General features: G+C 45.7%; 1 protein-coding gene across 2 annotated transcripts in view; it reads right to left on the bottom strand.

The window, feature by feature from the left end:
• Window positions 1–3,384: 3,384 nt before the first annotated feature.
• Window positions 3,385–17,009, bottom strand: part of BFSP1 (beaded filament structural protein 1) — a 36,180-nt gene continuing 22,555 nt past the window's right edge. For both annotated transcript variants that reach the window (XM_063076468.1, XM_063076462.1), the window contains 4 exons: window positions 9,675–9,895; window positions 6,264–6,340; window positions 4,094–4,412; window positions 3,385–4,015 (listed from right to left, as the gene is read on the bottom strand). In XM_063076468.1, the coding sequence (XP_062932538.1) occupies window positions 3,385–4,015; window positions 4,094–4,412; window positions 6,264–6,340; window positions 9,675–9,895 (1,248 nt within the window). The remainder of the gene's footprint in view (window positions 4,016–4,093; window positions 4,413–6,263; window positions 6,341–9,674; window positions 9,896–17,009) is intronic.

A 17,009-nucleotide genomic window follows, 5' to 3' on the forward strand; every position in this document is an offset into this window, starting at 1 on the left:
TCCCCCCACCCAAGGCCAGAGGAAGGCAAGGTATCTTGACTGACAGTCTGATCAGGGCTGCACCCAGTGTGGGAGGGGCAACTCCTCCATACAAAACCAGGACCATTGCCTGAGGAGGTGCTGCTGGACAGGAAAGGGCAGCAGATGTCAACAGCTGTCTTAGGTTGGGTCCTCCTGGAAGCCAACCCTGAGACAAAAAGGGAAGGCCACATTGCTTATTTGAGAGAAAGCATGTGTGCATAGGGGAGCAGGGACGTGAGACAGGGAGGGAGGCTAACACAAGGCGTGCTGACCAGTGGCTTCCTCCATGGGCATCTGGGGCTCAAACCCACTGGGGACCTTCAAGAGGCAGTGGAACGTGCCTCAGAGTTATCCCAACAGAAGGGTGAGAGAGCTGGGGTATCTATTCACCAGGTCCTACCCACCTGTGGTTGGGCGCTGCTCCTGGGAGCATGGGCTCCCCAGGATTCCCAACCTGCCCTGCGAGTGGACCAAGCACACTCCTAGGACCATGGGAACCCATAAGGCAGAGTTGCCTGTGCTCACAGTGAGAAGCCCTGGAGCAAAGGTACAGACGAGGACAGTGAGTGTCGAGGATCTGGGAGAAGCAACAGGATGGCTGATACAACAGCAGTGACTGGCCACCAACTCGATGCCACCGCTTTATGGAGCCGGCGGCTTTGGGAGAGTCTCACTCCTGGAGTAGACTTAGGCTGCATGAGGGAAGAGGAGCCCGAGACCCTGTCATCAATGCTGCTGGGAAGCCTGTTGAGCCACCAAGTTGACTAACAAAAAACACTTTTTACGAAACAAAAGGTATTGTGCTTTTTTCAGAGACCTTGGGGAGAGGAAAAGCCAGGAAATAAACCCACCCTGCAGCTCTCTGGGGGAAGACAGAACCCAGCAGGGGCAATGGAGGGCAGCTGCCAAGAAAACAAGCAGGTGGGGCAATTCCCTGGGACCCTCAGGTGGGACAAAGAGCCCTCCTGGGCCCTGAAGTGTCCACTGCAGCCAGCCCCACATTTTACACCATGGGCCCAACTTTCAGGCTGAGGTGAGCCTGCCAGGAAGTGGTGCTCACCTGTCCCTGCCTCCCACCTGGACCCCACCTCCTTCCATTGTCCCCTCCAGTCCCCTTTGTTTCTCCCCCTGGAACAGCCCACGTCCATTCCTACCCCAGGGCCTCTGCACTTGCAGTTCCCTCTGCGTGGAGTGCTCTTCCCTCAGGTCTGCACCTGAGGCCCCTCTTGTCACTCGCATCACATGTCATCTCTTCTGCAGTCTTCCTTGACCACCCAATCTAAAGCAGATCCCCAGTCACCATAGCATGCACCTATTGGATTTCCTTCCTAGCATTATCTCTAACTTACTCTTGGTTGTCTGCTTGCTCGTGCGTCTCCTTCCTCCTCTCTCCCCACCCCAGAACGCCATGTCTGCGAGGGCAGATCCAGGTCTAATTTTCTCTGCTGACTAACCCATGCCCAGACTGTGCCTGGCACAGAACAGACCACCAATCCATTTTTCTTCATTGACTGATTGAATATAATACAAAAATGACCTTTCTTTCCCAGACAACCCCCTGCCTTTTTAAATGGAATATTCACTGAACACATAGTCTAAAAAATAAAAAGACTTGATAGAGAAAAGAAAGGGTTTGCAGTGGTTGCTCCAGCTAATGGCTTCCATCATTCTCTCTTAAGCTTTGAAGTGATAAATATTTCAAAACTATGCAGTGGAGTGGGTTCTCTATTTATCTTTTTAAAAGAACAGCAAAAGCATGTTTCTTTCTTGAAATCAAAACCTCAAATGAATTCAGAACAAGACTGTTTAAAGCTCTAAATAAAAAGGTGACTCCATTTAGTATTCTATGTTTCATAACAAAGGAATCATAGAATGTAATTTGTACTTCTGTCAATTTTCTCTAATAATGTGTAGTTGTCTTGACAGATGCTTTTTTTTTTTTTAGGCCAATGCAATAATCCATTTAAGTACATTTACTCACAGTGCCCTTAATATATTTTGGAGCATCTACACAGGGAAGGAGTTATGTTTTAGTTGGTATAAGTAAAAACTTATTTTCATACTGTTAATAGAAAATAGAGGCCTAAGGGCAACATCAATATTTTTGTAATGGTTCTGGCTTGGAGTAATTTCTGTTTCTTAGGAGATGACAGTATTTGTGTGCACGGTGTGTGTGTGTGTGTGTGTGTGTGTGTGTGTGTGTGTGTGTACACTAGAGAGCACACACACTCACGTGTGACAGGGTTATATTATGGTAGTTGAAATCATTAATAAATCTGAAAAATCTCCCCCCCACCCCATCAGCATAGCACACTGTCTGGCACACAGGATAAGCTCAATAAATGCTTGTTGGACTGATTAACTTCCAAACAAGGAATCTATGCAGTGACATTTGAGTTTGCTTCTTGAAACCTGACCTAGGATCGCAATCTCCAAGTAAGAAAATTTTAAGTATCTCATGCAAAACTACATCCGGTACACATGCTGCAGCACATGGCACTGGTGCCCGGCCTATCTGCCCTCCACTCTTACCACATCCACATATTTCCACGTCTGACTTCCAAATGCCAGCTCCTGTACTTCTCTGCCTCAGGGCTTTCCTGGCCCCAGAGTTAACACCCTGAGCAGCCTCTGAACTAACTGACAGCTGGCAGATTAACACCCAGCTCCCTCACCCCTGGGGCAGGTGACACTGAGGCACACACTCTACTCTGCCCCCCAGAGCTCTTCAGTGGGATTCAGTGCCGGGGCCCTCGGGTGTGCTCTGATTTGGTAACACGCCTCTCATTGGCCGCCTGCCTCCCCGTCTCCCTCTCCACGCCCCTACTGGTGCTTACTGGGACCACATTCCATTGCAACTTTTTACATTCAAATCACTGCTTCAGGATCAGCATCTGGGGGAACCCAAACTTAGACATATACCTTCAATAATTTTCTCCCTAACAAAACACACATCCACAAAAGCATGCACTTGTGCTTGAAATGAAATGAAAACAAGCCAGTGTCATCAACTAGCATTTTTCTCAGTGAGATCCAGACGTCACCGGACTCTCTGATGCGTCTCTAAATGAACCATGATAAACCGCAGGTCTCGTTCCTAAATGAGGATGGCTTGATGGCTGTTTAAGAGCCTTGTCCTGAGCATGGCTGAGCCTCCTACATTTCCAAGGCCCCTATTAATTAGACAGAGAATATGCAAGCAAAGAAAACTTTTTAATGAAGGCTTCACTGGCAATGCCAGACGGGTCAACTAGGGTCTAATCCAAACAAGGAACCCTCACTCTTTTCTCATTTGTTCTAAGATATCAATGCATTTCCCCTACAGTGGCCCAAAGACATTTTCTCCCGTTGATCCTGGACATTTTAAGAGCCCTTCTCTCCCAGTTTCTTCTTGTTTGCCTTTGTCTTTCCAATCGTGGTCTCCATGATGACAGAGGTTTCTTCATACGTCTCAATGCTCTCCGTCGAAATTTTCTCAATGGATTCCACCACTTCTACCTTCTTATATGCCAAAGCCCTGGGAGGGATTTTTTCTGGCAGGCTGCTGCTCCTGCTCCCGTGATTCTCTGATCCATTCTGATAGGCCCCAGGCCTTTGAGACTGCTGTGTAGATGGTCCCTCTGGACCAGGTGTGACCCCAGGACAGGGTTTCCTGGACCCCGCCTCCTCCTTCTGGCCATCATGTTTCTCCCTGGGGCCTTTCAGTTCTTTGTCACTTATCTCACTCTCTGTGTCTGTAGACTGCTGGTTGCTCGGCTGTCCATCTTCTCCCCCATGAGATTCCCCCTGTCCATTCTCCAAAGGAGGCTTGGGCTGCTCAGGAGAGGGCTCCACATGGCCATCAGGATGCACGGTGTCCTCCTCAGTGGAAACAGCCACCCCACCCTTGGCCGGGAGGGAGGAGGAACAGAACTCAGGGTCCACATAACTGGCATCCCCTGTGACCAGCACGTGCCGCCCTTTGGTGTAGAGGTCAGTGGGGGGCTCGGGCTCCGGCTCAGGCTTGGGCTCGGGCTCAGGCTGGGGCTCCGGCTCAGGCTCGGGCTTGGGCTCAGGCTTGGGTTCAGGCTCTTTGGGGCTTCTCACCTTCTCCTTAATCATCTTGCGTAGTTTCCCAAAGGCTTTGCTTATCTGCCCTCCATCTGGCACATCCTCCGGAGCCCCATCTTGTGTTGGGGGACTTGCTCCTTCAGCCCCTGATTGAAGCTTACATTCAACTTCCTCTTTAAGGATCACCTGCACCGGCTTTGTATCTTCCAGACCTCTTAATGGTGCATCTTCCTGCGTTTCATCTGCCTTAGCTATAATCTCTTTTCTCCTTGGTACATTCTTGGGAAGGGCTTTCTGTCTTGGTTTTGCTGTTGTTATATCCTGCACAACCCTGGCAAGATCTGAAAAAAACACACACACACAGGCTGTAAGTCAAGTATAATTTTCAAGGAAAAAGCTATATGCATTGGAAAATAGGCTAACTATATGGGAGACAAGTGCCTAGCACTAAGGTGGAGTTTCCTACGTATGGGCAAAAGCAACAGGGAAAAAGCCCTGGATCTGCAGCTCCACAGCCCACGTGGAGGTCCCAGCTCTGCCCATCAGCTGTGTGACTGGACAAGCCAGTGGGTCCCTCTGGGACTCCAGAGGGAAGGGAAGGTGCTGCTTGCTCTGGCACTCAGAGTTCACTAGCACATCGGGCACAGACACGTAACTCCACTGCTATGACGCTCTGTGAAAGCAACACTGCCACCCCAACTACAGTCCCTGCTGAGCTCACCGCACAAACCTGGATCCACAGACTAGACAGCACATTCCACAAGGCCATTCTCTCCTCTGCCTTCCTCAAAGGACAGTCGGCAGAGCTGCCTGGGCCTCACATGTTCAGATGACTTCAGGCTTGGGGATCGAATCCCTCCACAGTATACCTCCCTCACTCAACATTTATCCCCCACTAAACACACATCATCACCCCTTGATGGGCATCCAGAGCCTGAAAAGAAAGTGAGGCTCTTGAACTCAGAAATGACAGGAATCCCTTGTTCCCAAGGCCATCCTCATTTCTTCAGATGAGCTGAGAGGAAAAACTGGGAGTTGAAGAAAACACACACAAAAGCTCACCCTGTGCAATCTTTCAGGCTTTCCAGCTCCACTCACATAGGATTTTTAACCTTTTTCATCCCAAAGGTCTTCTCCATCCCCTCCCACCAGTAACCACAGGACCAAGACAGACAAAGCCCCAGCATGTATTGCAGGTTGGTTCATGATGATGATCTGAGTGAGAAGAGAGGGCAGGAAGGGTCACGCAGCCACGAGGGAGAAGGGGATGCAGGAGGGACTTGTCAAAGGAAAGCCATGGAAGCTGCTATGGGGCAAGGGGGAGCTATGGGACCAGGCACAGGACTTCAGGTGCAAAAGGAGAATGCAAGACCCCTTGTCCAAAGTAACTGTGAATTTCAGGACAGCAACCACAGAGCCCTAAGCCTAGCTGGGACCCCCTGCAGGGGCTGCCCCCTGTGGATCCGCCCTGCATGTCTGGCCCAGGGCCACAGCCCTTCCAATGACATTCTGACTCTGGACCCCATCTCCACCAACCCCTCAGAGCCATCTGAGAAGCACGGACTGAAAGGCCCTGGAAGTATGAGCATCATAATTACCATTTGGTCTGTTCTCCCAAAGTGCTGTGTTTGTTCAGAACCAGGAGATTCAGACGGGAGGTGACATCTCATATGTGTGCAAAACCATTCCGAAAAGACCCAACGCCGAAGGCAGAAGCCATGCGTGATTACTAAGCTGTTTCTGCTCAGTTTTGAAGGGGAGAGAAAATGAACAAGAACGGAGCACCTGCTCTGCACCAGACACCGGGGAAGGCACCTTTGCATAGACGAGTTCATTTCACTTGGGAGGGAAAATACAATTCAATATTCACTTCTTGCCGAAATGAAGAAGTAAGCAGTGACTACTGAATTGTATTTTTCCCCCAATGAAATGCTTCGTGACCGGGGATGGCATCCTGAGGTGGCCCATCCCTCCAGTCGATTTTCCTCTTTATAAACTTCTCAGCTCAGTCACTTAGCTAAACCCAAGGGAGAACATCAGAGAAGGAGGGAAGGAGACCTCCCATACATAAAAGTATTTAATTTCTGATGGATTGCAAGGGAGCACGAATGTTAATGTCAGGAAGAAAGCCACTTGGTTACCTCATTTTTCACAAGACCAAAAAAGCAGAAGCCAGGGTTGGGGAGTGTTACCTTTCCCACTGGATCCAAGGCTGAGAGAAGTTGTATGGCTCGGGATGACAGGAGCGTCAATGAAGGCAGAGCTCAGCCTGGCAGAAAGAACCAGAAAGAGGTGGCACCATCTTAAATCCATCAAGCCAAATACATGGTTGGGGGCAAGAGAGGCTCTCCCTAATGTTGAGCAAATATGATAAAAGCTTTCTCTCGATCACATTGCTCATGAATTATATATATTTTCAAACAGATAACTGAATACAAATTTACACACTGAATAAGGACATAAAAGAAATAATCATTTCCTTGAGCTCAAATCATAAACTGTGAAACAGCTACAGAAACACAGCAAGGTGGGGATTGCTTATAATCTAAAAATGCCACTTCTCTGTGGGACAGGGTTTTTGTTTTGTTGTTTGTTTTTTAATTAAAAAGTTGCCATCCCAGGCTGAAGTATTTAGGGCAAACAGAGTATGATATCTCCAACTTGTTTTTAAAAATAATATGCATTACATATATAGAGAAAAGAATGTGATAAAGCAATTGAGACAAAATGTAAACAACTGGTAAGTCTCTGTAAAGAGTATCCAGAAGTTCCTTGTTCTATTCTTGCAACATTTCAACCAATTTGAAACTATATCAAAACGAGTAGTTATAAACAAACAAACAAAAATGGCACCAATTTACCTTGTGACACCCTGCCCCCAAAACAAAAATGTTCAGGAGGACATTTAAATGCCAGTTCATAACTTATTTTCATAAATTTGCTCAAAAAGCATTCACCTTCACATAAATATAATAGGAATTATGAAAGATACATTAGAACTGCTGCTTGTGGAGTACTTCAGGGGCTTTTCCTTCAAGTCATTTGAAACCCAGAAAATTAGCAAGACTGAATGAAGAAAGAATCATGGCTTAATACCCAAACTGTTGTCTGAAGGACATCTATGGATATGGATATTGGTATAACCATAGAGGTAGAGGTAGATGTCCATGATGTCAATGATGCAGATGATGTTGATGAGGTAGATGATGTAGATGAAGTAGGTGTAGATGAGGTAGATGATGTAGATGTAGATGATGTAGATGTAGATGATGTAGATGATGTAGGTGTAGATGAGGTAGATGATGTAGATGTAGATGTAGATGTAGATGTAGATGATGTAGATGATGTAGGTGTAGATGATGTAGATGATGTAGATGTGGATGTAGATGAGGTAGATGATGTAGATGTAGATGATGTAGATGATGTAGGTGTAGATGAGGTAGATGATGTAGGTGTAGATGATGTAGATGATGTAGGTGTAGATGATGTAGATGATGTAGATGTGGATGTAGATGAGGTAGATGATGTAGATGATGTAGATGAGGTAGATGATGTAGCTGTAGATGATGTAGATGATGTAGATGTAGATGAGGTAGATGATGTAGCTGTAGATGAGGTAGATGATGTACGTGTAGATGAGGTAGATGATGTAGCTGTAGATGAGGTAGATGATGTAGCTGTAGATGATGTAGATGATGTAGGTGTAGATGAGGTAGATGTTGTAGGTGTAGATGAGGTAGATGATGTAGGTGTAGATGATGTAGATGGTGTAGATGGTGTAGATGATGTAGATGATGTAGATGATGTAGATGTAGATGATGTAGATGATGTAGATGTAGATGATGCAGATGATGTAGGTGTAGATGATGCAGATGATGTAGGTGTAGATGATGCAGATGATGTAGATGTAGATGATGTAGATGATGTAGAAGTAGATGATGTAGATGATGTAGGTGTAGATGATGTAGATGATGTAGGTGTAGATGATGCAGATGATGTAGGTGTAGATGATGCAGATGATGTAGGTGTAGATGATGCAGATGATGTAGATGTAGATGATGCAGATGATGTAGATGTAGATGATGTAGATGATGTAGATGCAGATGATGTAGATGATGTAGATGCAGATGATGTAGATGATGTAGGTGTAGATGATGTAGATGATGTAGGTGTAGATGATGTAGATGATGTAGATGATGTAGGTGTAGATGATGTAGATGATGTAGGTGTAGATGAGGTAGATGATGTAGGTGTATATGATGTTGATGATGTAGATTTAGATGATGTAGATCTATAAGATGTAGATGATGTAGGTGTAGATGATGTAGATGATGTAGATGATGTAGGTGTAGATGAGGTAGATGATGTAGATGATGTAGGTGTAGATGATGTAGATGATGTAGGTGTAGATGATGTAGATGATGTAGGTGTAGATGAGGTAGATGATGTAGGTGTAGATGATGTAGATGATGTAGATGTAGATGATAAAGATGATGTAGATGTAGATGATGTAGATGATGTAGATGTAGATGATACAGATGATGTAGATGTAGATGATGCAGATGATGTAGATGTAGATGATACAGATGATGTAGATGATGTAGGTCTAGATGATGTAGATGATGTAGATGAGGTAGATGTAGATGAGGTAGATGTAGATGATGCAGATGAGGTAGATGTAGATGATGCAGATAATGTAGATGTAGATGATGCAGATGAGGTAGATGTAGATGATGCAGATGATGTAGATGTAGATGATACAGATGATGTAGATGATGTAGGTCTAGATGATGTAGATGATGTAGATGATGTAGGTGTAGATGATGTCAATGATGTAGATGTAGATGAGGTAGATGATGTAAATGAGGCAGATGATATAGGTGTAGATGATGTAGATGATGTAGGTTTAGATGATGTAGATGATGTAGGTGTAGATGATGGAGATGATGCAGATGATGTAAGTGTAGATGAGGTAGATGATGTAGATGTAGGTGATGCAGACATAGATGATGCATATGTAGATGTAGATGATGTAAATGCAGATGTGGAAACAGGGAGAGGTAGAGGTAGAGAGATATTTCCCAACTGTCTTGAACTAAGTGGGGTTCAAGGCACAGCTCCATCACCGAGGAAATCAGGCAGCATATTGACAGCCACACAACTGACTCAACTAGGTGCCAAGCACTATGCTAGGCACCTCGCCTCCAGCACCTCTTCAGTCCTCCTGATTATCTCAGTGGCTAGGAGGCTATGAACATAAAGCAGCCTTCTCAGTGAGTACACCTTTCTGACCACCCCACTTCAAGTTTCAAGCATTCCCACCATCACCCCCCATCACCGCTCCCCTCCACCCTGCACTTGTCACAGGTCATATTCCCTCTGTCATACATCCTTTCATCATCTTTCTCCCCTACTAGTATTCAAGCTCCATAAAGTCAGGGGGTTTTGTGTTTCATTCCCTGCCACATCCCCACTGCCTACAACTGTGCCTGGCACACAGGAGACACTCAACAAGGATTCCTGCAATGAATGATAGGCCAGGATGGGGAGAAGGGCACGTTCTCTGGGGCCTACAGTCACGGGCCTGCAGATCCGTGACACACCTGTTGCCTTCGATCTCGATGATCCGATGATACCGGTCCAGCTCATTCTTCAGGGTTTGCTGGGCGACTGCCAGTTGCCGGCAGTCATAGGAAGACTTCTCCAGAATCCGCTCAGTCTCTTCAATCTCCTTGCGCAGGGTTTCGATCTGGTCGTTATAAAGCTGAATCTCATCATCGTAACACTCATGGGCATTTTTAATAGCTTGTTCCAGGGTTGTTGTCTGTGGGCAAAGACACACTGTAAGGAAATCCATCCCACCTTCTCACCAGACATGGACTTTGCCAGGAGAACCTGGACTTGGTGTATGAGGTTTTATTTGTTCTGTTTGTTTGTTCTCTGTCAGTTAGAGATTAGCAATCAAGCACTTCGGATTCCTTAAACCAAAGAGGAATGTGAAAACTGAGCTCCTGTCTCCTTGCCCTAACACCAACACCCTCTGGGATCAGCCCATAACAGAGCCCCCACAAAGGGAGTCTGAAGATGAAAAACCCAAAAATAGAAAGAAATCTTACTGTCCGTGGAACCATACATATAATTCATACAAAGTACATTCTTCACGCTTTAATGAATTTGCATAAATCCAATAGCCAAAAAAAAAAAAAAAAAGTAAAAAGAAGAACACATATTAAATATACAAGATGCTTGTTGTACTGAAATAATTAGGGGGAAAAACCTTTCCTTGTTCTCACTCAGTCACTATGGTGCTTCAATTTTCTCCTGAGCTTTTATTAGTGAAGATACATTTATGTTTTGACAGCTAAAATATATGTGTGTGCACAGTTCTGTATATATAAAATAACATTAGGGAAACACTATTTATAGGAAAGTACTTCAAGAAGTTCATGGAAAGATTTGTATTATCTTTCAATTCTACTTTTCCATGAATTTTTTGAAGTACCCTCGCATATGAATGCAGGGCACGTAAAAATTAAGGCAGGATAATAGAAACAGGTGGTTTTACATTCACTTAAAGAGCTTGTGACGACGCATAAGGACCCATGAACGCACTTACTTACAAGCCTAATATCTGTAGTCATGCCTCCTTTACATCTCACTCTCAACTAGGAAAGAATTCCACATGCAGTGTCCTCCAAAACAAAATAAACCAAAAAAACCACTTCTACCTACAGCAGCATCTCTCAGACCACAACATGCATCAGAACCACCTGAGGCTTCTGACCCACAAGGCTGGGGCAGGGCTGGAGATTCTGCATTTCTAACCAGCTCACAGGGGATACGGATGAACTGGTCCAGGCTAGCCAGGTGTCTGTATTCAATTTCATGTATGTCCTCTCCAAGGCATTTCCTACATCCAGACCTAAATGTACACACTGGACAATATGGAGGACGATCACTCCCATTACAATCCGATTTTTCACTTTATACAGATATGGCCTTGGAACAGCCAAGTTCCCTAAGTAATGGCATTTGAAGACTTAGCTTACAGAGGTGTTCAGGAATATAACTGTTGCACCAGATGGGGGGAGGAGGGAGGAAAAGGTACATGCACTAAGCACTTGGGGGAGACATCTGTCAACCTGTGCCATCCCTTTGTCTGGTGACTGCTCCATCAATCCACAGGAAGGGTCCTGGCAGCAATGAGAGCCCACCCTCCTGTCCAGAGCTACAGTACCAGGGGTAGACCTGACTTGAACTGGCCTAGCCTACGCTTTCTCTCCCGGGAATTTGGAAAGAGATCTCAGACATAGAAGCAAGGTAGGTGGCAGGTTCTAGACTCACAGAGACTCATCAGCTGGGGTCTCAGGCTGCCATTCTGGAGTGGTGATCCTTCATAATGAGGAAGGCGATTCTTCAGAGAGGCAAAGAAATGCAGCCAAAGGACAGAGAAACAGATGAGTGAGCCCATGGCAAGGGAAGGCAGAGGAGGGGAGGGGAGGAGGGGAGGGGTACAGAGGGAGCAGCTGCCTCAGACCCTGCTTCCCGGTTCCCGCTGAACCTGCTCTCAGATTTCACACGCTGCCTTTTGAACTCTACTCCTTTGGGAAAAAATGAGTACCTTTCCAGGGGAGAAACCTGGCAGACACTGCCTTAACCAAGCGATCAAAGTTAGCATCACCTGGAGAAAGACACATGGAGATAAGGAGATATGCATATCACTTCCATGGGACTCTTGCCAAAAATGCAGCAGCAGCTTAGTATCATCCTGAGAAAACATCAGCAAAACCCAAGTGGAGGGATGTCCCGCACAATAACCTACCTGGACTCTCCAACAGCATCAAGGTAAGGAAAGACAAAGGAAGACAGAAATTGTCCCAGACTGCAGGACACTAAGGAGACACAATACGTAAATGCAAATAGGATCCCGGACCAGAAAAAAAGATAGGTGGGGTCACTGGTGAAATTCTAGTACAGACTATTTACAGTATGGTATCGTCGTTAACCCTGGTTTTCATCACTGTCCTGTGGTTAGTAAGAGGTTAACATTTGGGGAAGCTGGGTGGAGAGTATATGAAACCTCTGTGGTATTTCCGCAAGTTTTCAGAAGTCTAAAATTACTTTGAAATAAAACAAGACGGTGCCCTTCCTGTTGAAGTTAGTTTGATTGGCTTTCTGTGACTCATAAAAAAATCTCTACTCGCACAGTTACCTGTAAGGTCCAACACCAAGTCACCCCACCACCTCCTGTGCAGCCACACCAGTGTTCACAGGCTCTAGGAAATGTTTCTGAGAAATAAGGAGATTCCAGAAACCCTTTTGAGGCTTGCATCTCAGAGAAGCTTCAGAATCACACAAGGGAAAGCGTGGGGCTGGAGGTGACATAAGAGAGGCTATGTGTTGGGGATGGAGACATGAGGGCTCTGATACCATCTCTCAGTTTTCCATATGTTTGAAATGTCCCATAATATAGAGAAAAAATTAGGTATGAAGAGAACCTACCATCCTCTTTGGGTATGGATTCCTCAGCCCAGGGAGAGAGTAATGGTTTGTGCTGACAGGTCCTAACCTGGGTCAGCTCATTAACCTCACAACAACCTTACAGATTGTGGCTGTTATTATTCCCTTACAGATGAGGAAACAGAGACGCACAGGCAAAGTGACCTGCCCACAAATACCACAGAGTGATTCAGACTACCTGTACAGGGTGAGAAACCTCCTGAAATCGTGGACCCTCCCTGCCTCAGCTTCCTCCCTGCTGTGGGAGATCAGTGTGCAGACACACACGTGTGCAAACACACAGACACATGCTCATGCACTCCAGAGCCCCTGGAAAACTCTGCATTCCCCTGTATAGCAGCACCACCCACCTGTTCCCACAGGGGACTCAATGTGACCCATACACAGATCTCTTCTTGAGCATTTTCTCTTAGCAAACTTTTAAACTGTAAGTAGAATAACAAAGGGTTCTCACAAACTAGGTCATCTACCCTCTTTCTACCCTCCTGGACAAGTACAATCTCTTTTCTATCTCACGATTTGATGGTTTGTTTTTGTTGTGGTGGTTGGTTGGTTGGTTGGTTGGTTGGTTGGTTGGTTGGTTGGTTGGTTGGTTGGTTTGTGTGTGTGTGTGTATCTGCTTGTTTGAAGGATACATGTTTTAAAGGCTGATGTCCTCTTGTGCAGAGATGTGGAAGGAACTCTTGCCCTGGGGGAGGCTCCATGAAGTGACTTTCGGGCACCTTCCAACAATTAACTGGTGACTGCCCTGCCTGAATTGATCCAGATCCATGAGCTGAAAGGGAGTTAAGGTGATGCCTGTGGTGTGAGCCACCTCGGCGCGGGTCGAGTGCCACCAGCGCCAGCCTGGCTGCTGGACAGGAAGACACAGTCCGTCCTCTAGGAGCTCACAGTCCAGCAGGAGGCAGTTCAGTCCCAGAGACATGCCCAGGGCATCCCAGAACACACGGAGCAGACTTCCAGGAGGAGGCAGGTGGTCCTGAGTATGGAGGACGGAAAGAGACTTCCAGAAAAAGCAAAGTGGTGAGCAAAGGAGCAGGTGCCAGAAACCACAGAAGGAGTCAGGAGAGGAAGAGGAGGGAGGGTGACCCAGGATCACATCGAGGGGAGCAGCCAAGAGGAGGCAGGTGGAGAGGTGGGCCACGCTGCAACCTGAACTTCACCCTGAGCGAGGTGACAGCCACATTTCTGCTTGGACCGCTAGACCGTCTGGTTTAAATCTGTCTCCCCGCTGGGCTGTGAGCAGCTGAGGGGCAGGAACACAGGCAGGGGCCTGACAGTGGGCCCCATATGGAGGGGCAAGCTCATGCTTCGGTCCTCTTAGGACCCCAGACACCTTTGAGTCCAAGGTCTTTTCTTAAAAAGGAAACAAGAAATCAGTGTCCTTCGCCTATTACGCAGTGTCTTCCCAAAACTTACCACTAGATGGTGCTAAGTGACTTAAATGAGAAATGAGACCTGGGAGCTTTCCACTTAGCCATTAGTAAGACTTTTTCACTTCCCTGTCACAGAAACTGTCAGTCGGTGCAATTCAAGGAACCAGAATTGCCTGCCCTTTCTCCTCTACCTGCAAGAAGTGCCATCTCCAGCGGTCTTTGTGTCTGTGTTCAGCTTCCTTGAAGGAGGGACCCCAGCTCCAAACAGCCCAGTGTCGCTCAAACTTGAGCCTGTAGAATCACCTAGAGAGTTTGTTAAAACAGGGATTGCTGGCCCCCACCAAAAAGTTCCTGATTCAGTAGGTCTGGGATGTGCCCATGAATTTGCATTTCTGACAAGTTCCCAGGTGACACTGATGCTGCTGGGCCAGATCCCTCACCTTGAGAACTCCTGCTATGAAGGATTCTGGAAGTGCCAGTGCCCTGACCATAGGCAGAACCAGATGCCACAGCCCTGCCAGAAGCTCTCCCTCCTCTGGCTGCCAACCAAGTCCCCAGTTATAGTACTGGCCTTGCCGAGAAGCCTTGTACCCGAATCTCCCTAAGAGCTCTGAGCTTATAGCTACTCCTTTGGAAAACCACTAAAACCTCTGGAAACCACCAAAAATTCAGCCATGAACATTTTGAATGTGGTTGTAGAGGACCCAAGCCTGGGACTCAGGGGAACCAGGCGCAGAAAATTCTGACCCAACCTGGGACCCACCCCTACACTGGTGGTTCTCGAAGTGTGGTTCCCAGACCAGCAGTGTCAACATCACTTGGGAACTTGGAAATGCATTCTCCGGACACACCACACACCTACTAAGTCAGAAACTCCCAGGTGGGCCCAGCCAAGTCTGAGTTTTAATTAGAGCTAATTAGGCAGAATTTTGGTCCCCTGATATGTGCCCTTTGGTGTTATATCCATGCATATGTTCCATGGCAAAAGGGACTTTACAGACGTAATTAAGGTTCTTAATCAATTGACCTTAAAAAAAAGGGAGGAGGGATTATTCTAGATTACCCTTAATCACATGAACCCTTAAAAGCAGAAGCAGAGAAATGCAGAAGTAGAAGTGAGAAAAGAAACGGGGTCCTCAGTCCCACAAGCACAAAGAATTGAATTCTTCCAACAACTGAATGAGACTAGAAGCAAATTCTCCCCCAAGAGCCTCCAGACAAGGGCCCAGGCCAGCCAACACCTTTATTTCAGCCTTGTGAGACCCAGAGCAGAGAAATCAACTGAACCTGCCCAGACTTCTAGCCTACAGAACTGTGAGATGGTAAAGGGGTGCTGTTTTAAACCCCTAGTTTGTGGTAATTCATTAAGGCAGCAACAGAAGACTAATGCAACTTATGTTCCATTGGACCCACTGCTAGATTTTATTTAATATAAGAACGCATATTATCATATATGAAATGATTTGATAACATTTTGTTAACTGTTCTGATATAATTGGTTTCCTTTTAATTAACTGTACTTTATTTTATGGCTTTAACAACATTTTTCTGAGGAGTCCCCAGGCTTCACCAGACTACCAAAGGTGGAGGGGGTCGGGGGATGGCCCAAAAGAGAAGGTTAAGATGCCTGCTTCAGAGAGATGAGGACCTCCCAGTAAAACCAGTAAGTCTTTTGGTAGCAGCTAAGGGTGGGAACAGGTGGCCAACCAGATAGATTTATTTCACTTTCTCAGAATAAACTAGGTTAATCCTTTATGAAATTTCTTATTTTTATATTCAACAAATACATATAAGTACATAAAAGAGAAACATTCCTTTTGCTCTGAAACTGGAATTTACCGTATCAGGTTAGGCTCTTTCATCTTTCTCAGTATCTAGGGCAGTGGTTTTCAACATTATCACCAGAGCCACAGGAAAAAACACATTTCACGTTGCAAGCCACACACATCGGACAAATACACATGTGTATGTGTGTGCATTGGAACAAATAGATATATCCATAAATATTGAATACAAAATTTTCAGAAACAAATCCTACTTTTTACTTGCTATGTGCTCTGTTATTCCTTATTCTACTTCAGTCTAGTGTTGTTGATTTCTTCTTTTTTAATGCGAGTTGATTCTGCTGAATTCATTTTACACCCAATAATGAGTTGTAATTAGCAGTGTGGAAAACATTGGTCTCTAGGACCACGACTGGGCTTGCATCCACTTCCCTAATCACAGCTTAACCTGATCCACACACAACACACACACGCAACGAGGGCACTTCAAAAAGTTCATGAGTGGGCTGGCTGGTTGGCTCACTTAGAGTGTGGTGCTGATAACACCAAGGTCAAGGGTTCAGATCCCCATACCAGCCAGCCACCAAAGAGAAAAGAAAAGGAATTCAAAACAACACACTATACTCCACAAAAATGTACATGTAAATGTTAAAATCATAAAAATAAAGATTCATAGATTTGTGTATATTTTAATTCTATTTTTCTCACAAACTTTTTGAAGTACCCTCATATACCACACACACGCCATACATACACACACACACACACACACACCATATCTCTCTCACCCACACCGCCTCCTTCTATCTTCTCAGGGCCTCAGAAGAAATCACACATGACCAAGTCACAAGATGAGGCATCTGGTCCCTGATCTTGGGTTGTCTCCTGAGAAGGTAGAGTTTTAAGGGCATTCCTTAATTTTTCCAGCTGTAATCTTTGGCTCGGGGACAATTACAGAGCCTAGTTTGCTCTCCAGTGGCCCCACGAGCTGCTGCATAGTGAGATTGTTGGGCAGTGCATGTTCGAGTGGGAATTAGGATATCTGTACTCCAAGGTTACAAAATGAGAGCCTAAGCAGTTATGCAGGCACTGGACATCCATGAAAAACACCACCTCTAGCTGTGGCTTTAAATTTTGCTCAATTTTATGGCAGGATAGAGACAGAGTAACATATAACATCCAGATGTTCTAAGTTTTCTAGAGAATCAAATTTTTAAATTTTTTGTTCTCTCATCCCTGATGTGTACTTGTCAAACCA

This window comes from Cynocephalus volans, chromosome 1, assembly GCF_027409185.1.
Source record: "Cynocephalus volans isolate mCynVol1 chromosome 1, mCynVol1.pri, whole genome shotgun sequence".
Classification (NCBI taxonomy): Eukaryota; Metazoa; Chordata; class Mammalia; order Dermoptera; family Cynocephalidae; genus Cynocephalus; species Cynocephalus volans.